The sequence below is a fragment of the Capra hircus genome, chromosome 16, assembly GCF_001704415.2.
Source record: "Capra hircus breed San Clemente chromosome 16, ASM170441v1, whole genome shotgun sequence".
NCBI classification, from domain to species: Eukaryota; Metazoa; Chordata; class Mammalia; order Artiodactyla; family Bovidae; genus Capra; species Capra hircus.
Window position 1 is genome coordinate 41,096,831 of NC_030823.1, and position 22,939 is coordinate 41,119,769.

At 42.9% G+C, this 22,939-nt stretch overlaps 1 protein-coding gene across 3 annotated transcripts; it reads right to left on the reverse strand.

The window, feature by feature from the left end:
- On the reverse strand, window positions 233-6,870 carry TARDBP (TAR DNA binding protein). 3 transcript variants are annotated; one of them, XR_310607.3, is made up of 7 exons: window positions 6,757-6,870; window positions 5,531-5,778; window positions 3,850-4,013; window positions 3,485-3,625; window positions 2,686-2,856; window positions 1,089-2,308; window positions 233-354 (listed from the first exon to the last, which is right to left on the reverse strand). XR_310607.3 is itself a non-coding variant. In XM_013970144.2 (7 exons), exons 2-7 carry the CDS (start codon window positions 5,766-5,768, stop codon window positions 1,173-1,175), a joined length of 897 nt encoding a protein of 298 aa, XP_013825598.1. In that variant the 5' UTR covers window positions 5,769-5,778; window positions 6,757-6,870; the 3' UTR covers window positions 373-1,172. The 3 variants fall into 3 exon arrangements, 2 of the variants coding, with proteins under 2 accessions (XP_013825598.1, XP_005690745.1); XM_013970144.2 differs by lacking the exon at window positions 233-354 and having other exon boundaries at window positions 373-1,228; window positions 2,182-2,308; XM_005690688.3 differs by lacking the exon at window positions 233-354 and having other exon boundaries at window positions 373-2,308.

Here is a 22,939-nt window from a genome sequence, read left to right on the forward strand (position 1 = left end):
TATACAGGCCATGTAAATAGAACATCACCCAAATGCACAGAGGCACTAAGAAAAAGCTGGAGGGTACTGCTTACCATTTTAGGTGCGGTCACCCAGACTTATTAAAAACTAGATTTGAAAAAACAAAAAACAAAAAAAACTTTTCACTTTGGACAATGCAAGAACAAATAGCAATTAAGTCTGGGTATCAGGTGTCAATGCATGACAGGTGATGAATCCATTTGACTTGAGACAACTTTTCAAATAAGTTTATTTGAAGCAAAATAAACTACTGCCAAGAAACTTTATGAAAGTTCCATCTCAAAAGGGTCAAAAAAAGGGGAATTAACTGCTATGAATTCTTTGCATTCAGGGCTGCAAAACAAAGACACATATTATTTAAATCAGTTTTATTTAAGAATTTCCAACAGTGACAACTCTTATAAAAAGCATCCAAGCACAGGACACAGAACTGCAGCAAACAGCATTCTTATGGGTAGCTAACAGACATGAGAACTTCCACCCTGCTTTGAGACACCCCGAGCTCACTGGTGAACTCTGCTTCCAAGTACTCCTGCAAAGCACACCACAAGCTCAGTCCATGTTCTCAACCCATCAGCTTCAGTTCACATTACCACACTTACAGATCAGTAACAGAAGAGAACACACACCATACAGCATTCACAGCAGTTGACAAAGGGGTAGGGGAAATACAAGTATCGTTTCACTTAACACATTCAGCTAACGTGGGTCATCTAAGAACAAAACTCACTTAAAAGTCTTCCAACAGATGTGGATGTCCTTTGAATGCAAAAACATTCGTACGTTATTTGCTATCCTTGCTCTCTGCACACTCTCTCACCAAAGCCACAGGATTGAGAGACACATCTCGCCAAGTTAAAAAATATCCATTATGCACCACCAAGTCTCTGCACGCGCTCTCTCCTTTTCTCGCTCATACTAGCCTCTCATGCCTCGGCACCACCATCAATCCCACACAAGGTTTCAAAAGTTCAAACAGCCTTCTGGTTCCATATCACAGCCTTGCGTTCATAGCGTTGATACGACTCCATGAAATAAAGAGTAGCGGATAAAAATGGGACACCCACCGTCAAAGACGCAGCCTGCGCAGCGTGATGGCGAGTTCTTGAATGAGAAAGCATGTAGACAGAAGTATTCCTATGGCAGAATATTTACAGCACTACTTTCAATGAAGTGCTTCTTCCATAAACATTTGAAATGAGATGAACTGCAGAGATTAAATGAAGGCTTCATATTGTACTTTTGTATATGAAGGGAGACAAGTGTTAAAACAAAAACAAAAACAAAAAAAACAAAAGAACCAAGCACTGTGACACCATGATCTCCAAAGAGGAGATTTTCCTAAGGAAAAAAATCCATACGGTGGGGTTCAAATTAAAACAAGGAGAAAAGAATGTAGTTCTAACCAATGGTTTCCATTTTGAACATGCAAAGAATTCACTTGACAAGTCCAGGGATAAAATATTACAGGAGAAACCCTTTGATATCAATTGTAGTGTGTTGGTTTACCAATCAGGCAAACAGCGGTTCACGTTCAAACACTCAATATTTCAACCCTTTATGTAACAAAACTTATAAAATTCCTTTAGCTCTTCCTCTTTTTCTAAAGAAAAATGTCAAAAATACTGCTGAATATACTCCACACTGAACAAACCAATTTTGAAAATTCTTACATATGTTATTTTACAATATACTTACCATGAGTTTAGAAAAATTTGAATTCCCACCAGTATACCAACTAACCATAACCCAATGTCTACATTCCCCAGCCAGAAGACTTAGAATCCATGCTAGAGCCAAAGCCTCCATTAAAACCACTGCCTGATCCTGCATTTGATGCTGATCCCCAACCAATCGCTGCACCTGAATTAGAACCACTGTAAGAGTTATTTCCAGAACCAAAAGCCTGATTTGGCTCCCTCTGCATGTTGCCTTGGCTTTGGTTATTACCTGATGGGCCAGACTGGTTCTGCTGACTGGCTAACATGCCCATCATACCCCAGCTGCTCTGCAGAGCAGCCTGAGCTGCAGCCATCATTGCTGGGTTAATGCTAAAAGCACCAAAGTTCATCCCTCCACCCATATTACTACCCTGATTGTTTCCCAAACCCGCTCCACCCCCTCGACTATTTCCAAATCCACCCTGATTCCCAAAGCCACCTGGATTACCACCAAATCTTCCACTTCTTTCTAACTGTCTATTGCTATTGTGCTTAGGTTCAGCATTGGATATATGTACGCTGATTCCTTTAATGATCAAGTCCTCTCCACAAAGAGACTGGGCAACCTATAAAAAATAAGGGATGTAAATAGAGGAGATTAAACAATTGATTCATACAAAGTAGCAATAAAACTTAGATTTCAAGCCATCATCTACGCTGGAGAAAAAAAATCAGCAAGGAGCACTGATTTCACTTAAACCCATAAAATAGCCTTTAACTTTAGTAATGGTAGCAGGGATTTTTCCGTTCATTCTCAAAGGATGTGTAACACTCCCACTTAAATGTCACATATTAAAACTATACCTACGGGGTTTATCACAAATATTCAGGCCCAAATACAGGGTCAGAGAGCTTAGCTAAAAAGGATGGCAATTAACTGGAAGGGCAACGTTCAACAGAAATTACCTAACTAACTGGGGCAAAGTTATTAAGAGAAAAATACCTGATCATCTGCAAACGTAACAAAGGCAAAAGCCCTGAACGGTTTGGGGATGAAGACATCTACCACTTCTCCGTACTGGCAAAAGAACTGCCGCAGTTCATCAGCAGTCATGTCCTCTGTACAACGCCCAACAAACACCTTTCTGCTTCTCAAAGGCTCATCTGGGCTTTGCTGATCAAATCGAAAGGAAGAAAACCATCAGAAATATTTTACAAGTGATGAAAACAGCATTCTGGTGGAGGATGTCACACAACCTATCTGCCTTTTCTTTAGGTGAATGCTTAAAAAGTAGGTACATTCTTTCTCTTTTGTATTAGCACATCTCCTTCTTTTAAGACTTCAATGCTTTAAATGTTAAAGCTGATGAAAGTATATTTCGATTAAGGAAAGTTGATGAATTAGAAATGTCCTGGCAAAAAGGATAATGTTCCAAATAAGCAAGTCTTGCTTGCTTGGAATAAGTAAGGCTTTTGTAACAAGATCAACATATTCTAATTGTCTTTGTTAACACTAACAAGATCAACATATTCTTTGTTCACATGTAACTATGTAAGAAATTGCTAATTCATTAAAAATAACAAGAGAAAGAATAAAATGAATGTTTTATTTTGGAGGAGCAATAAACTATTTCAAACAAATATATAAAATATTCAGCATGCATTAAGGTCCTGAGACTTTTAACATAAGATTTCAAGAACACACCCTGCCACGTTTTCCAACTGTAATGTTTTATTTTACAGTGTCTTTTAAGTAAGTTTGTCACCACAAATGGCCAAAGCAGAGAAAACAGAGAAAGTACCTTAGAATTTGGAAGTTTACAGTCACACCATCGTCCATCTATCATATGTCGTTGTGACATTACTTTCACCTGGGTTTCATATTCCGTGAAGCGAACAAAGCCAAACCCTTTTGAATGACCAGTTTTAATATCCTTCTTGACCTAGGAAAAAAATCATTTAAATTCACTAAATCTACACACACATATAACCAACCCAGAGTACACACATGAAGGGAAATAGTATAAACCAAATTTCTTTTCAGCACCCATTATGTATACATATAATAAATATTACAAATATCACCTACTGAACATGAAGCATCACCAAAACAAGGAATTCTCGACAGTCATTCACTGAAAAACTGTTAAGTGAAATCAAAGCTTACCTGAACCATAAGAACTTCTCCAAAGGTACTGAAGTAATCTTTCAGATCCTGTTCAGTTGTTTTCCATGGGAGACCCAACACTATTAAATCAGATGTTTTCTGGACCGCTCTTTTCACTTTCACTGCTGATGAAGCATCAGTTTCATCCATTTTTCTTTTGTTATCTAAACAAAATGAGCAGAAATCTTTCAGAACATTCGTTTAACACTTTAAACACTTCACCCCCTTCATGCAGAAATGAGAAACAAAAACATTCTAGGAATAGTAAGACACTGAAAACTTCTGGTAAAGGGTGACATTAGCGCTTGTGGACAGAATAAGGCTTAAATAAGCAGCTCGGTTGCTTTTCTGGAGCCAATCTGGGGATTCTAACCTCTGGTTCTGTAACAGCTCAAGATTACAGCTGTATGTTCTTCCCTCTCAAAAGATGTATCAAAACAAAAGTTCCTTTATTTTCACTTTAAAATACATTAAGGAAGAAAAAAAAACAGGTTGAAAAACCATGATGCTATCTTTGTGCCTATTAAATATATTTCCTTGATTATTTTAATGTCTATAATCTGACTACCAAAAATTAGCAACTGTAATCTCCAGTTATAGATTTTTAAGGCAGATTTCAGTTTTTCTGTTTCATTCCAAACTTTCAACATCAAACTCACATTAACTTTATAATAGCACAAACTTAACGTTATTAAAAAAAAAAAACCAAACCAGTATTTGGAAGGGCAGAGAAACTCAATGACGTATGGACAAAAGACAGATCATTTTTGGGAGTAGCGTTACGTTCACAGCAAAATTGAGGAAGGCAGATTTCCCATATACCCTTCCCTCTACACAGGCATAGCCCCACCCCATTATCAAAATCCCCTACAAGGGTGGTACACTTGTTACAACTATGAACCTACATCAATACATTACTATCTAAATGACATTTCAAATTTGGGTAAATATTTATCTACAATCAATGGATCAAGAAACTGCAGACTAAAAGAAACCAAGTTGATTTTAGTAAAATTTTTCTTGATACATGAGAAAATTTCTTGAGGCAACATCTTAAATATTGACAAAATAGTACAACTTTGTTGCAATATAAAGTTATAATAAAAGTAAGAGAGATCTATCAAGTAGCACAAAGTACCTACTGATAAAATGTACTTAGTTCCTTGGCACACTTCTAAATCTTCATGCTTCCTTTTAGACTAAAACCATCAGTGAAAAGACACAGCGAGAATAAGCCCAGACCTAAAACTATAATTAGGACTGAACTAATTCAAGATTTGGGCTATTGCAACTGATGTTCACTTAAGGGGGAAAAAAAGGGGGTAAGATTAGTGGAATGGATGATGTAGCTTGCAAGCATTAAGAACAAACCAAAACATGGAGGCACTTCAGAAGACTATTTTCAACAGACTGATAGAACTGCAAAGCATTCTTAATTTCTTAAATTTGGCATTAGTTCAGTAAAATTAGTGCGGATAATTATTTAAACACATAGTTTTAAAAACATGTTCTGTATTCCAATTCTCACTTATTTAGTGGTCTTCCAAGCTTGTCTGATAGCAACTTTTAAAGAAATATTTGGGCAATAGAAGATGGTTCACCAGGAAGAGACCATGATCTATGCTTGACAATGATACAAACCTATACTTTAGCATCACTGCAAAACCAAATGGCAACAAACCTTTGGGATAGTTGACAACATATACCAGATTCCCCCAGCCCGCATCGGGGGCGTGCAGAATTCCTTCTACCAGACGGACACCTCTCATACACTGAGACACTGGATTCCGGTAGCGCAGCCCACATGCCCCTGGAAACTGGGCTGTAACCGTGGACAGCAGCACTGTCCCATCGTCTTCCGATGGTATTTCAATGGGCTCGTCATTCTCATCTTCGGTTACCCGAATATATTCAGACATCTTTGTTTCTCTTAAAGGGAAAAGAGATACAAATGACTTAACAAGTGTGGTCAAAGTAACTGTTTCCTTATCCCAGCTAATTTATACCACTACGTCACTGTTTTGTGACTTCTAAAAAAATTCTCGGGTCTTTGGATTCTTACAGGTGTTGGTTATCCCCGAAAAACGAGGCAGTAAAGGCAAGGATAGCTATTAAAATGTAATGCCTCGCTAGTTCATTAAGTATTTGATGAATGCCTACTGTAAGTCCTGCCACTGTGAAACTAGTCTCAGATGGCATGCTAGTGGCAAGGCGGGGGGGGGAGGGGGAGAAGGGGGAAAGCAGGAGAAAGATCGCCAAGTACTTATTTTATTACAATCGTGATAAATACTACTAGAAAGTAGTCTGAGGGTGTTTGGGGAGAACCTAAGCTGGTTGAGATGTGTGTGTGTGTACAGTGGTGTCAAAGTGACTTCCCTAAGCAAGCGATGCAGAAGCTGTCTTGAGGACTGAATAGGAGCAGTAAGCCAGCCGAAGAGAACAACGGAAAAGTTCCTCCCTGTTCCAGACTGTGGGGTGTCCAGAGGCTCTCCAAACTTGAGCCGCAGGGACAGCGGCGACAGGTCCTTCGCGACGCGGGCCGCCGCCTCCCAGAAGCCAGTGCGTGACAACCGAGGGAGGAGTTTCTAAGCGCGGCCGGGGTGGGACCGCTGGGCTATCAGGCCCCAAACTCCGTCCCAGTGCAAAAGTACGAAGGCACAAAGCAATACCCGCGCCGGGAAGCCAGGCCAAACCGCTGCCTCGGGCCGCACGGCTGCGTGGGCCCAGCACCCCAGCTCAGACGCCGGCTGCCACCCCGCGCCAGGCCCTAACGTCGCTCCCACGCGAGTCCGCTCCGGCGGGACCAAGCAGGCCTGGTCCCACGACTCCCTTTCCGGGGCGGAGGCCGCCCCATCGCGGGAACCAAGGCACACAGAGCGTCCTTAGTGAGAAGCATCTGCAACTCACCCGCTAGGCCGCTGCTAGGAAGCCCGACAGGGAGACTGAAGCAGGGAGGAATCCAAGAGCAGCCCAGCTACCACTTCGCTCCCACAAAATGGCGCTAGGGCCGCCTCCTCCCCCGTCCGGCCATCGTCCTCTCCCACCGGATTCCCGTCCGCAGGTGGGGGGGACCGCTGCACAGAGACAACGACCCTCTCCCCAGAGAAGCAGAAATCCCCTCCCTGCAGTCTGAGCACAGGCAGTGAACTTGAAGGCTATAAGGAGGCCAGCACCTAGGCCAGAAAGGCTAAAAATGGAAAAATGTAGACGGGTACGCTTTTACCTCCCCCACGTAGCGTAATAGATGGCTTCGCCCGACCAACCGCCGGCCCCGGGTCTCCGCCGGAGCTCGCGCACTTTTAAAATGCGCGAGACTAGCGCAGGGGCTGGGCCGGACCGGGCGGGGCGGGGCGGGGCGGGGCCGGACCGGGCTGGGCTGGGTAGGGGGAGCGCTGGGTGGGGCTGGACTGGGCGGGGCGAAGGCACTTGGGCCATCCTGACCCTCGCGAGACTGGGAGAGGGCTGTTGAGCCTAGGCGATTTTTAACCTAAAAAGCCCAGCCAGGTGCGTCCTCTCTTCTCCTGCAGTCAACCTCCACACCTGGAGAGAATAACTTTGTTCTAAAGAATAGCAGTCATAGTGCCTACTGTGTACTGCTGCTGCTGCTAAGTCGCGTCAGTCGTGTCCGACTCTGTGCGACCCCAAGGACGGCAGCACACCAGGCTCCCCCGTCCCTGGGATTCTCCAGGCAAGAACACTGTGGTGGGTTGAGATTTCCTTCTCCAATGCATGAAAGTGAAAAGTGAAAGTGAAGTCGCTCAGTCGTGTCCGACTCTTAGCGACCCCATGTCCTCCAGCCTACCAGGCTCCTCCGCCTATGGGATTTTCCAGGCAAGAGTACTTGAGTGGGTTGCCATTGCCTTCTCCGACTGTGTACTAGGTACTACCTAAGTCATCACGTATTTAATTACCCCAACAGTCTTGTATGGTAGGTGCTATTGAAGTTATCCGCGTATACAGGTGAGAACGAAACTGAGACACAGAGAGACTCAGTATCTTGCATAAGTAAGGTCAGATGCTCAGTCGTGTCCAACTCTTTACTACCCTATGGACTATAGCCCCCACAGGCTCCTCTGTCCATGGGATTTTTCATGTGAGAATACTGGAGTGGGTTGCCATTTCTTCCTCGAGGGAGCTCTTCCTGACCCAGGGATTGAACCTACGTCTCCTGCATTGTGGGCGGATTCTTTACCGCTGAACTATTGGGGAACCCCTAAAGTAAGGTTACCCAGGTAGTAAATGGTGAACCTGACATCTGACCCATAACTCTAATGCTAATATAGTCCATGTACTGTTGTAGCCTAGCTTGGAGAATTTTGAGCATTACTTTGCTAACATGTGAGATGAATGCAATTGTGCAGTAGTTTGAACATGCTTTGGCATTGCCTTTCTTGGGGATTGGAATGAAAACTGATCTTTTCCAGTCCTGTGGCCACTGCTGAGTTTTCCAAATTTGCTGACACATTGAATGCAGCCCTTTCACAGCATCTTCTTTTATGATTTGAATTAGCTCAACTGGAATTCTATCACCTCCACTAGTTTTGTTCCTAGTGATGCTTTCTAAGGCCCACTTGACCTCACACTCCAGGATGTCTGGCTGTAGGTGAGTGATCACACCATCGTGGTTATCTGGGTCATGAAGATCTTTTTTGTATAGTTCTTCTATGTATTCTTGCCACCTCTTCTTAATATCTTCTGCTTCTGTTAGGTCTGTATCGTTTCTGTCCTTTATTGTGCCCATCTTTGCATGAAATCTTCCCTTGATATCTCTAATTTTCTTGAAGAGATCTCTAGTCTTTCCCATTCTGTTGTTTCCCTCTATCCCTTTGCATTGATCACTGAGACTTTCTTATCTCTCTTTATTATTCTTTGGAACTCTGCATTTAGATGGGTATCTCTTTCCTTTCCTCCTTTGCCTTTCACTTCTCTTCTTTTCTCAGCTATTTGTAAAGCCTCCACAGGCTTTTGCCTTTTTGCGTTTCTTTTTCTTAGGGATGGTTTAGATCACTGCCTCCTGTACAGTGTTACGAACCTCTGTCAATAGTTCGTCAGGCACTCTATCAGATCTAATCCCTTGAATCTGTTTGTCACTTCCACTGTGTAGTCGTAAGGGATTTTATTTAGGTCATACCTGAATGGTCTAGTGGTTTTCCTTACTTTCTTCAAGTCTGAATTTTGCAATAAGGAGTTTACGAGCTGAGCCACAGTCAACTCCCCGTCTTGTTTTTGCTGACTGTATAGAGCTTCTCCATCTTCAGCTGCAAGGAATATAACCAATCTGATTTTGGTACTGACCATCTGGTGATGTCCATGTGTAGAGTCGTCTCTTGTGTTTTTGGAAGAGGATGTTTGCTATGACCAGTGCATTCTCTTGACAAAACTCTCTTAGCCTTTGCCCTGCTTCATTTTGTATTCCAAGGCCAAACTTTCTTGTTACTCCAGGTAGCTCTTGACTTCCTACTTTTGCATTCCAATCCCATATGATGAAAAGGACATCTTTGGGGGGTGTTAGTTGTAGAACATCCTGTAGGTCATCATAGAACCATTCAATTTCAGCTTCTTCGGCATTACTGGTTGGGGCATAGACTTGGATTACTGTGACATTAAATGGTTTGCCTTGGAAACAAACAGAGATCATTCTGTCATTTTTGAGACTGCACCCAAGTACTGCATTTTGGACTCTTGTTGACTGTGAGGGCTACTCCATTTCTTCTAAGGGATTCTTGCCCGCAGTAGTAGATATAATGGTCATTTGAATTAAATTCTTCCTGTCCATTTTAGTTCACTGATTCCTAAAATGTCAATGTTCACTCTTGCCATCTCCTGTTTGATCACTTTGATATTTACCTTGATTCATGGACCTAACATTCCAGGTTCTTATGCAATATTGTTATTTACAGCATCTGACTTCACTTCCTTCACCAGTCACATCCAAAACTGGGCATTGTTTTTGCTTTGGCTCAGCTTTTTCATTCTTTCTGGAGTTATTACTCCACTCTTCTCCTGTAGCATATTGGGCACCTACCCAGCTGGGGAGTTCATCTTTCAGTGTTACATCTTTTTTGCCTTTTCATACTGTTCATGGGGTTCTCAAGGCAAGAATACTGAAGTGGCTTGCCATTTCCTTCTCCAGAAGACCACGTTTTGTCAGAATTCTCCATCATGACCTGTCCTTCTTGGGTGGATCTACACGGCATGGCTCATAGTTGCTTTGAGTTAGACAAGGCTGTGATCCTTCTGATCAGTTTGGTTAGTTTTCTGTGATTGTGGTTTTTATTCTGTCTGCCCTCTGAGGGATAAGGATAAGAGGCTTGTGGAAACTTCCTGATGGGAGGCACTGGCTGTGGGGAAATTTGGGTCTTGCTCTGATGGGCCATGCTTAGTAAATCTTTAATCCAGTTTTCTGTTGATGGGTGGGGCTATGTTCTATCCCTGTAGTTGGTCCTGAGGCCAAACTATGGCAAGGGTAATGGTAGCAATGGTAGCAGCCTCCTTCAGAAGGCTTTTTGTCAGCATGCTGCAGCGTGCTGTTATATTCAGTGCCTCTGACCCCAGGGCAGGCCACTGTCAACCCATGCCTCTTCCAGAGAGTCATGGACACTCACAGGGAAGTCTGGTTCAGTCTCTTTTGGGATCATTGCTTCTTTCTCCTGATCGTGGTTTGCACAATGTTTTGTCTGTGCCCTCCAAGAGTCTGTTTCCCCAGTCCTGTGGAAGTTCTGTAATCATAGTCCACTGGCCTTCAGAGTCAAATTCCCTGGGGGTTCTCAGTCCCTTTCCCAGATCCCCAGGTTGGGAAATCTGCCGGGGGCCCTAGAATTTTCACAACAGTACAAGAACATTTTTGGTATAATTGTTCTCCAGTTTGTGAGTCGTCTGCTTGGTGGCTCTATGGTAGGGCTAATGGCGACCTCCTCCAAGAGGACTTATGCCACACTCTGTGCCTCCCAGGTCTGCTGCAGCCAGAGCCCCTGTCCCCACGGCAGGACACTGCTGACCCGTGCCTCCGCAGGAGACACTCAAACCACAGAGGCAGGTCTGATTCAGTCTCTGTGGGGTCCCTGGGTCCTGGTGTGCACCAGGTTTTATTTGAGCCCTCCAAGCACCTCTGGTGGGTATGGGGTTTGATTCTTAAACACAGTTTTGCTCCTTCTACCATCTTGTTGGGGCTTCTCTTTTACCCTTGGATGTGGGGTATCTTTTTTTGGTGGGATCCAACATTCTCCTGTCAATGGTTGTTCAGCAGTTAGTTGCAATTTTGGAGTTCTTGCAGGAGAAGAGGAGTGCACGTCCGACTCCACCATCTTGAAGGGACGACAGACTGTTTCCAACTAGGGAAAGAAGTATGTCAAGGCTATATATTGTCTTGTCCTGCTTATTTAACTCATATGCACCATACATCATGTGAAGTGCCAGGCTGGATGAAGCACAAGCTGGATTTAAGATTGTCAGGAGAGATATCTGTAATCTCAGATATGAAGATGACACCACCATTATGGCAGGAGGCAAAGAGGAAATAAAGAGCCTCTTGATGGAGGTGAAAGAGGAGAGCAAAAAAGCTGGCTTAAAACTCAACATTCAAAAAAGTAAGATCATGGCATCTGGTCCCATCACTTCATGGCAAATAGATGGGGAAACAATGGAAACAGTGACAGACTTTATTTTCTTGGGCTCCAAAATCACTGTGGACAGTGACTGCAGCCATGAAATTAAAAGATGCTTATTCCTTGGAAGAAAAGCTATGACCAACCTAGACAGCATATTAAAAAGCAGAGACATCACTTTGCCGACAAAGGTCCATCTAGTCAAAGCTATGGTTTTTCCAGTAGTCATGTACAGGTGTGAGAGTTGGACCATGAAGAAAGCTGATTGCTAAAGCATTGATGCTTTTGAACTGTGGTGTTGGAGAAGACTCTTAAGAGTCCCTTGGACTGCAAGAAGATCAAACCAGTCCATCCTAAAGAAAATCAGTCCTGAATATTCATTGGAAGGACTGATGCTGAAGCTGAAGCTCCAATACTTTGGCCATCTCATGCGAAGAACTGACTCATTGGAAAAGACCCTGATGCTGAGAAAGATTGAAGACAGGAGGAGAAGGAGATGACAGAGGATAAGAATGTTGGATGGCATCACTGACTCAATGGACATGAGTTTGAGCAAGCTCTGGGAGTTGGTGATGGACAGAGAAGCCTGGCCTGCTGCAGTCCATGGGATCGCAGAGTTGGACATGACTGAGCAACTGAACTGAACTGAATATGTTCCAGCTGTGTGTACTAATAACAATAGTGTATTTCATCTATCAATATTTTTTTTAGCATAGCTTTTATTTATTTTTTGCATATACATGTATCCATTCTCCCCAAACCCCCCTCCCATCCAGGCTGGCACATAGCATTGAGCAGTTCCATGAGTTATATGATAGGTCTTTGTTGGTTATCCATTTTAAATATAGCAGTGTATACATGACCTTCCCAGAGTCCCTAACTATCCCTTCCTCCTGGCAACCATAAGTTCATTTTCTAATTCTGTGAGTCTCTTTCTGTTTTTAAGTTGTTGTTGTTCAGTAGCTAAGTCATGTCTGACTCTTTGGGACCCCGTGGACTGCAGCATGTCAGGCTTCCCTGTCCTTCACCATCTCCCAGAGTGTGCTTAAACTCATGTCCATTGAGTCGGTGGAGCCATCCAACTATCTTATCTTCTGTCATCTCCTTCTCCTCCTGCCTTCAATCTTTCACAGCATCAGAGTCTTTTCCAATGAGTCAGTTCTTCGCATCAGGTGGCCAAGGTATTGGAGCTTCAGCTTCAGCATCAGTCTTTCCAATGCATATTCAGTATCGATTTCCTTTGGGATGGACTGGTTTGATCTCCTTGCCTCTCAAGAGTCTTCTCCAGCACCACAGTTGGAAAGCATCAGTTCTTTGGCATTCAGCCTTCTGTCATGGTCCAACTCTTACATCCATACTTGACTGCTGGAGAAATCATAGCTTTGACTATACGGACCTTTGTCAGCAAAGTGATGCCTCTGCTTTTTAATATGCTGTCTAGGTTTGTCATAGCTTTTCTTTTTTGTTAGTAAGTTTATTTATATAATTTCTTTGTAGATTCCACATATAAGGATGTCATATTTAAGACTTTCTAATAGCAATATGTAATTTCAGTTCCAGTTCCACTGATGCTATGTCTTAGTTTAATTGGCAATACACTTAATTTCCTAGTGTACCATCGTATTGGATTCAGTGAAATTCAATACTAGCAGAGCGCTCTGTAATTACGTGTTGACGAATCTAATCCTTGGAATAACCCTAAAGAGTAGCTGCAGTTGTTATTGTTCCTGTTTTACAGGTGAGGAAGCGGAAGCATAGAGGTTCACAGGGCGGGAACATGGTGGAGTTGGGATTTGAACCCAGGCAGCCTGGCTCTGGAGTGGAAGCCTCCTGCTTTTTATGGCCTCCTAGGGAAGAAATATTGTCCTGCACATCCATCTCTGATACCTACTGTTGATATTGACCAGATTATACCTGAACCAACTTGGAGAGGTGCTGAGTGCTAAAGAATTGATGCTTTTGAATTGGGGTGCTGGAGAAGACTCTTGAGAGTCCCTTGGACTGCAAGGAGATCAAACTAGTCAATCCTAAAGGAAATCAACCCTGAATATTCATTGGAAGGACTGATGCTGAAGCTCCAATACTTGGGCTGCCTGATGTGAAGAGCCGACTCATTGGAAAAGACTCTGATGCTGGGAAAGATTGAGGGCAGAAGGAGAAGGGGGTGACAGAGGATGAGATGGTTGGATGGCATCACCGACTCAATGGACATGAATCTGAGCAAACTCCAGGGGAAAGTGGAGGACAGAGGAGCCTTGCGTGCTGCAGTTCATGGGATCGAAAAGAGTCAGACATGCTTAGTGACTGAACAACAACAAAATTTGGAGAGATAGGAAGGAAGGAGTAGAGACAGTAAGAATGAGTGACTTTACCCGCCGTCCCCCCGCCCCCCAGGGATAGCTCTGCAAACGGGACAAAACTGGACAGAAGGCCCCTGATGTTCAACAAGGTTTCCAAACACTGGATGAAGCACAGAGGCCTCATTGTCACAATCCATGCAGTCATTTTGGGGGAGTAGTCAGTTTTCTAAAGAAATGTATTCTGACTCTGCACAGGCTGTGCACAGGCTTTCCCCTGGTTGTGGCTGGCAGGGGCTACTCTCTGGCGGTGTTGTGTGTGGGCTTTTCACTGTGGTGGCCTCTCTTGTTGTGGAGCACAGGCCCTAGATCTCAGGCTCAGTAGTTGTGGTGCACGGCTTTTTGCCCCGTGGCATGTGGAATCTTCCTGAACCAGGGATTGAACTCATGTCCCCTACACTGGCAGGCAGATTCTTATTCACTAGACCATCAGGGAAGCCCAAGAAGTCAGTTTCACTGCCTCCCTTTTGTGTTTTTTTGATGGGATCTTAGTTCCTCAACCAGGAATGGAGCCCATTCCTCCTGCAGTGGGAGCTGAGAGTCCTAGCCACTGGGCTGCTGGGGAATCCCCACTTCCCTCATTTTTGCGGCAGAAGGAACCGAAGCTCAGAGGCTGTATGGGTTGTGTGAGAGTGTCACCCGGCCCATAAGTCACTGTCAGGGTTTGTCAGATCCTGAGGCTCTGTTCCATCCATCTCCCTGGCCCACTCTCTCTGGCAAGATTGAGGCTGAGGCACTGGGTGTAGGCGGCTCCTCCGGGCCTGGGATGCTTGCTGCAAGTGGGCAGAGCTGAGTATGCAGAAACAGGAGAAAGTTCACAGAGGGGCAAAACCACAACATCTGTCCCTTTCCCCAGAAGTTTTCAGACCAGTTGGGAAGATCAACAAACACAATCTTGAAGAAGGTAAATAACTCCTTGAGGAAGAGAATTGATAAGGCCAGAGGGAGACAGTCCTCCCACTCCTAGCCATCTCTGAGTTTCAGCTTGAAACAGTACTTTCAAAACAGGTCAAAAGTTCTGCTTGTTTACACCTGAAACTAGCACAACATTGTGAGTCAACTATACTTCAATTTAAAAAAGAGTTCTGGTGGGTGGGAGGGATTGGGGCATTGGGATCGACACATTTACACTATTGGTACTTATGTTAAAAATAGAAAACTAATGAGAACCTACTGTGTAGCACAGGGAAGTCTGCTTAATACACTGTGGTGACCTGAATGGTAAGGAAGTCCAAAAGGGAAGGGATACATGCACAGGTATGGAGAAAAGTGAAAGTGTTAGTTTCTCAGTTGTGTCCGACTTGCTGTGACTTCGTGGATTGTATATGTACAGCTGATTCATTTTGCTGAACAGTAGAAACTAACACAACATTGTTAAAGCAACTACCTTGTTTAGTTGCTAAGTCGTGTCTTACTTTTTTTGCAACCACATGGACTGCAGCCCACCAGGCTTCTCTGTCCATGAGATTTCCCAGGCAAGAATACTGGGGTGGGTTGCCATTTCCTGCTCCAGGGCATCTCCGACCCAGGGATCAAACTCCAGTCTCCTGCATCTCCTGCATTGGCAGGTCAACAGCTCTTTACCATTGAGCCACCAGAGAAGCCCTAAAGCAACGAGACTAAAAAAAAAAAAAAAAAAATTTAAAAAGGGAAGAAAAAGTTCTACTTACTTGAGATGTGCTTTATAAATTATCTTGGTTTGTTTGCTTGTGTGTTCATATCCCTTACACGTTAAGCCCAAAGGTTGTTAGATGGCCCCAAAGTATCTGTTCTTACCCATATCCTATCTTCTGAGTATTTATTTATTAAATGCTTTATGGAAATAATGGATCAGAAAAGATTTTCCGAGCTCTTATACCTTATGCTCTTCTGCCTTTAGCGCTGTGCTAAAACCATAGTGGAAAAACACACGACCCAGTCATGGCCTGGGTGAAGTGGTCTAATCCAGGCAGGAGTGGCAACAGAGTAATTGGAAAACATTCCCAGAGTGTAAAGCATGTGGGTGCCAGTGCTGGGCAGATGCTGAGGGCTTGAGGGGTTCCACAATAGCATTTCTGGGGGGCTGGCTTCCAGCATAAGGATTAGGCGATTCAGCTGGAAAGAAAGGATACTAGCTGAGAACCAAAATGTCTGGGGCTGGACCAGTTTGCAGCTCAGTCACTTGGCCATGCATGCCTCCTTACCTTGGAGTCCCAGCTCTGCCAGTTCCATCAAGCCAACAAGTATTCCTGAAAACTAAAAGAAATGCCTATATAATAAAAAGTGTTTAAATAAAGGTAACTTATTTGATCAAGATTTAAATGTTTTCTTAATCCCTATATTTTTAGGAATTGCCTCCCCAACTGGTCCAGGTCTAACTTAGATTTTTCTAAAAATTTTTTCTCTGAAATAATTTAAAATTTTGGATAGAGTTGTAAGAATAGTAGAAAGTATACCCTTTATCCAGATTCAGCAACTGATAAAATTTTGTCACATTTGCTTTATCACTCTCTCTCTCTCTCTAGATATATAAAATAATAATAATAATAATATGTATAACTCAATATTGCGCTATTATAAAATTCAGGAATTTTCTCATTAATATAATGATTTTTGGCGTGAATACCGTAGAAGCAGTGTGGTGTACTTTTTGTCCTGATATTCTCCACTGTAAAATACCATCAGCATAAAAATACCATTTCCTCCCTTTTGGAACTAATAAAAGTGAAAGTGTTAGTTGCTCAGTCATGTCTGACTCTTTGTGACTCCATGAACCCCCACGGACTGTAGCCCACTAGGCTCCTCCGCCCATGGAATTCTTCTCCGGGCAAGAATACTGGAGTGGGGAGCCATTCCCTTCTCCAGGGGATCTTCTTAACCCTGGAACTGAACCTGGTCTCCCACAGATTCTTTACTGTCTGAGCCACCAGGGAAGCCCCTAATAAATAAACCTAATAAGTAATCTGATATTTAGGTAGATACGCTGAGATGATTCCAAATACCCTGTCTGATTGGTTGAATAGGAGGATGGGGAACTACAAATACAGAGGAACATTATAAATTACACTCCGATTTTCAAATTTTTGGAGGGTCAGTATCCCTAACCCCTGCATTGTTCAAGGATCAACTGGACTCATGATACATTCTGGAGTCACCTGATTTGTTCCTCATGACATTCCTTAGCACATTCCTCTCTCCTCTGTTTTTCCTGCACTGTGGTGTAAAGTCATGATCAAATTCAGCTTAGATAATGGCCAGATCGCTTTGTGGGTACAGCCAAGTATGTCCTATTTACACCTGTCAGGAACACAATGTCTGATTGTCTTACTTTCAACGATGCTAAATTTGGACTCCTTAGTTGAGATTGTGACCACTGGATCCCTCCACAGAAAAGGTGTACTTTCCCTCTGCGATTTGCAAGTGATCTCTGGATGATACTTAGGCTCAAGGCAAATATCCCATTTCCCTACAACCTTTTACTTAATGTTTTTAACGTCCACTGACGATCTCTGCCTGATTCAGTTACTTCACTAGGGGTTGCAGAATGGCAAAATTTTAAATATGTAATTTATTCTACATTCTTTTGTAAAGAAGAACTTTTCTTCATTAACTGGAGATGAACTGCAATTCCCCCTAAATGCTTAACTTGTTATCAATTTTCAGAATAGTTTGGCCTAATAGTCCTCTCCTGTAGATAGTCATTACCTGCAATGCAGGAGACCTGGGTTCGATTCCTGGTTGGGAAGATCCCCTGGAGAAGGAAATGGCAACCCACACCAGTATTCTTGCCTGGAGAATCCCATGGACAGAGGAGCCTGGCGGGTTGCAGTTCATGGGGTCGCAAGAGTCAGACACGACTTAGCAACTAAACCACCAATAGTCATCTGCAGTGGTAACTAATTTTTTTTTTTTTTTTTGTAGTTACCATGAACTCTTGGATTTTATTTATTCAATGTTTTGCAATAATTATAGTCATTAGTGTTTTTAATGACCAAATTGTCCTAATTATGGCCTGGGGAAGCCCTTTAAACTGGCTTTTGGTCCTTTTGATGTGTTCCCATTACTCTTTGAGTACATTCTTGCTTTCTGGCATAACAAAGTGTTCCGGGCTCACCGTATACTTTCCCTGTGCCAAGCCTGGAATCAGCCATTCCTCTAAAGAGCCCTGGCTCCTTTCAGTCAGAAGAGACATTCAGAAACTAGAAGCTGGGCATTAGGTGTACTCATTACTGCTTTGGTTGCCAGAAGCATTTTTGAAAGATAATATAGTACCAAGGCAAGCTGTTTTTCTTTCATCATGACTGACTTTACTTTTCATTTAAATATCTTACAACCTGCCAGAATTAAGATCTGCCTCCCCTGTTTGGCCTAGGTCTTAGATTAAAAAAAATTTTTTTTTAAGTTATTTATTTATTTGTTTTCGGCTGTGCTGGGTCTTCACTGCTGTGCAGGCATTTTCTCTACTGCGGTGCTCAGGCTTCTGGTTGCGGTGCCTTCTCCTGTTAGGTGGAGGGCAGGCTCCAGGGCGCATGAGCTTAGTTGCTCCATGGCCTGTGGGATCTTCCAGATCAGGGATGGAACTCATGCCAATGCAGGGGTGCCAATGTCTCCTGCAGGGGTGCCAATGTCTCCTGCAGGTGAATTCTTAACCACTGAGCCACTAGGGAAGCCCTAAAGTGCTGTTTGTTAAAAGCCAATTAGTGCCAAAACATCAGTAATGAAGGCTGCAGTCCCATGTTCTCTTCAGTCCCCACCTACCCTTTCGAAGTAACCATTCTTTCAGTTGCTTCTTACAGATTTCCTTTTTAAATAATACAGCTGTTATATAATATTTTGATTCACCTATCTTAGAGAGCATCTGTTGATTTCCTGTTATGATCAGCGAGGATTTTTAAAAATCTGTCTCTCTCTCTTTTTTCCTTTTTGTTTATTTATTTGCCCGTGTCAGGTCTTACTTGAGGGGTGTCGCCTCTCCAGTTGTGATGCTCAAGACCTAATTGCCCCATGGCTCCTGGGATCCTAGTTCTCCAACCAGAGAGTGAGTGTCCCCCTGCACTGGCATGGGGATTCCGAACTGCTGGGCCACCAGGAAGTCCTGATTGGTGAGGCTTTTAAACTCATACGCGCCACTATCATTTCCTCCATTTTTATTATATAGTTATATCACAAATTTTGGTTAAATACACATATAATTTTTTTTATTGTGACTATATACATTTTATTCAATACTGAGCCAAGAAGTAGCTTTCCCTGTGCAACTTTTAATTTTTTTTGTTATTAATTGCCTTGTTTTTTCATTTGTTTTGTTCTCTTCGAACATCTACATCTCCCTATCCCTTCCAAAAGGTGTAGAAAGTTCTTAAGGTTTTCTTACAGTCAAATCTGTCAGATAATTAATCCCCTTCATTTTTAGAATTTTTTGGAGTCTTCAAACCTTATTTCTCAGTTGCTTTCTGGGAGTTGTATCAGCTGTCATCCTGGGACTTCCTTACAATGGCTTTATTCCACTTTTAAACTTTACTCACAGTCTGGTTGTATACAGAATAACAGGCTGAAAATTATTTTTTTTCACCCCTTTGAAGATATTTCTTGCCACTGCGCTCTAGCTTCTCCTGTTGTTTTGGGCAGGCCATTGTATTCTTGGTCATTCAAGTAATCTGCATTCTCTCTAACGTCTTTCATAATCTTCTTGCCACTTGTATTCTGAAATTGAAGATGGTGTCTTACTTTGTCTTCCTGGACATCTTGTTTTTCATTCATTGTTCTGGGCATAAGGTGATCGCTTCTTTCCAGATAGTCTTCTCCTTCAATTCTGGAAAAGTTTGTTATATAATTACTCCGATAACTTCTTCCCCATGGTTTTCTTGGTTCTCTCTTTCTAAAATTCTTTAGTTAGCTACTGAACCTCCTGCAGTAACACATCATCTAGAAAACCTTTTTTTGTGTGTGTTTTTCAAATTTTTATTTTTGTTCTACTTTCTGTAAAATTTCTCCATCAACTTTACCTTCAGTCTTTCTATTGAATTTTTTTTTTAGCAACTCTATTTTAATTTTTCAAAAGATCATTCCTATTCCCTTATTTTCTCCTTGATTCTAGCCATGATTCTTGTTTCATGCAGGCAATATTTCTTTTATTTAACTCTCGGAAGCTATTAATGATAGTTTCTCTGATGTTTTCTTGCATACAACATTATGTCTGTTTCATCAGAATACTTACTTTCCGTTTGTTTGTTTTGGTCTTGTCTCTCATGTTAGATGTTCCCTCCACTGAATCCTTGCTCAAACCCCACAGCCCAGCTCCTTAGACCTTTTGGAGTGTGTCACGCGGGATTGTTGTTCTGACTCCTTTCTTAATTTCCCCTGGGGCAGAAATTGTGGGTCCAGAGTGGTAACATGCTAATGCACCTGAGCACTTGTGTGCTAAGCTATGTTTTGAGTAATTTAATTTTTACCTCAACCCGATGAGGCAAGCACTACTGTTATCAGCATTGCCCAGCTGAGGAAACTGAGGTACAGAAAACACACAGGACTTGGCCAAGGTCATACGGCCAGCACGTGGCAAAACTGGGGTTCTTGGCTCTAGAGCCTGTTCTCTCAATCACCTCTTTGTTGCTGTTATTTAGTCACTAAGTGGTCTCAACTCTGCGACCCTATGAACTGTAGTCCGCCAGGCTCCTCTGTCCATGGAATTTCCTAGGCAAGAATACTGGAGTGGGTTGCCATTTCCTTCTCCAGGGGATCTTCCCGACCCAGGGATCGAACCCTCATCTCTTGTACTGCAGGCAGATTCTTTACTGTCTGAGCCACCAGGGAAGCCCTAATCACCTGTGCTCAATCACCTTGTTTGTACCTCTGGGGCATACGATTCTCTCTGTTCTTTATAGAAAACAGCCGTTAACAGTATAAATGTTCATTGACCAGACACTGTGCCAAGCCCTTTCCTGTATGGATTCATTCAGTCCTCACAGCAGCCTTAGGAAGAAGGTCCCATATTTAGTTCCATTTTCCAAAGAACCTTTGAGAAATTAAACTTGCTTGAAGTCCCCAGATAGTAGGGGCAGCCTCAGAATTTCAGATCTAGGCTCTCTGGCTCCAGAGCCCTGATTTTCTTTTCTTCTTTCTTTTCCTTTTTTCTTGCCTCAGAAGTGGAGTTGCATTTGTCACGCAACTCAGTTCATGATTAAATGTCGTCTTTCTCAGTCTGGGTGACGTTTTTATTTCATTATTTTCCTCACTTATTCCCAATCCCTATTTCCTCCTAAGTGTCTCTTCGACCCTCAGTCAGGCGTCTGTGTGAGTCACTCAGTCATGTTCAACTCTTTGCAACCGCCTGGACTGAAGGCTGCCAGGCTCCTCTGTCCGTGGGGTTCTCCAGGCAAGAATACTGGAGTGGGTTGCCATTTCCTTCTCCAGGGGATCTTCCTGACCCAGGGATCGAACCCAGGTCTCCTACATGACAGTTAGATTCTTTACCATCTAGGCTACCAGGGAAGCCCTCTCAGGTGTTTATCTGTCCTTAAATCTACATGTGCCCCTGTAAGACAGGCATGGTTGTTGATGGTAAGTGCACTCAGCTAACAACAGACATTTCTGCAGCACCTACCATCGGGCCAGGTGTTCTTCCAGACTGATGGTCTACAAACTACAGCCTTTGGGCCAGATCCAGCCCATTGCCAGATTGTATACGGCCCATGAGCTGAAAGTGTTTTCACATATTCGAATGATTGAAAATAATCCAAAGAAGGATCAAATTTTTTGATACATGAAAATTATATGACCCTCAAATTTCAACGTCCATCAGGAAGTTTTAGTGGTACCTGGCCTCACACCTTAATTTCTGTGTTGTCTCTGACTGTTTTCAGGCTTCATCAATAGGTCACATGGCACAAGGCCTAAAATATCTATTATCTGGTTCTTTATGAGGAAAAAAGTTGCCAACCTCTTTCTAGATGTTGGGGAATATATGAATGAATGTCTGTTTATTTGAAGCATGATCGTTCTTGCTTAATTTTTTATTTTTATTTTTTTTAGCTAGGAAGAGGCTAGGTGCTTATCAAACCACCTCATTGTGGTTTCTCTTTTGTCTCTGGACATGGGGTATCTTTTTCTGGTAGGTTCCAGTGTCCTCCTGTTGATGGTTGTTCTGAATGTCTGTTTGTAATTTATGTAACAAGAATGACGGTTTAACTGGGGAGGGCACATATAATTCATCATTTGATCTCTGACTTTTGAGAGTGAGATATGGGCTATTATTTACTGGGACAACCTGGGGTAAACTAGTCTTTCTCTGGAAATCTCAGATGTATGGTCATTTCTGTTTAACCCCCATCCTATCCAAGATTACCAGCTTTGTTGGTTGTGATTTTGGAATTAATCTATGTTGTTGACACACATCTAGAACAGGGCTCAGCAAATGGTGGCTCACGGGCAAAATATGGGCCCCAGCAGGTTTTTTTTTTTTTTAACATTTTTAAAACTTTTTATTTTGTATTGGGGTGTAGCTGATTAACAATGTTGTGATAGTTTCAGGTGGACAGCGAAGGGACTCAGCCATACATATACACGTATCCATTCCACCCAAACTCCCCTCCCATCCAGGATGCCACACAGCATTGAGCAGTTTCCTATGTTAAACAGTGGGTCCTTGTTGGTTATCCATTTTAAATACAGCAGTGTGTACACGTGCATCCCCAGCTCCCTAACTATCCCTTTACCCCATCCTTCCCACTGGCAACCATAAGTTCATCCTCTAAGTGTGTGGATCTCTTTCTGCTCTGTAAGTAAGTGCATTTGTATCACTTCTTTTTAGATTCCACATATGAGGGTTTTCACACAATATTTCTCCTTCTCTGTCTGCTGGGGTCCAGCCCCCGCAGGATCCAGGGAAACCCGAAAGAGAAACGGCATCGGCGATTGATTTAGAGAGAGAGAAGGAAAGAATGTTGTAGATAAGAAAACAGAGGAGAGAAAGAGGCTGATATTCCTTGGTTTACATAGAGAACCAATAAAACTTCAAGACAAGAAGTTTGCCCTGTTCACGGAGGCCACAGGTGCCCTCCCGGTCTCTCGAGGGAGTAAAGACGCAGAACGTCTTCCCGTTCAAGTCTTAGAAACCCAGGCAGATAAGTGAACGCATTGAGCCTCTATGCT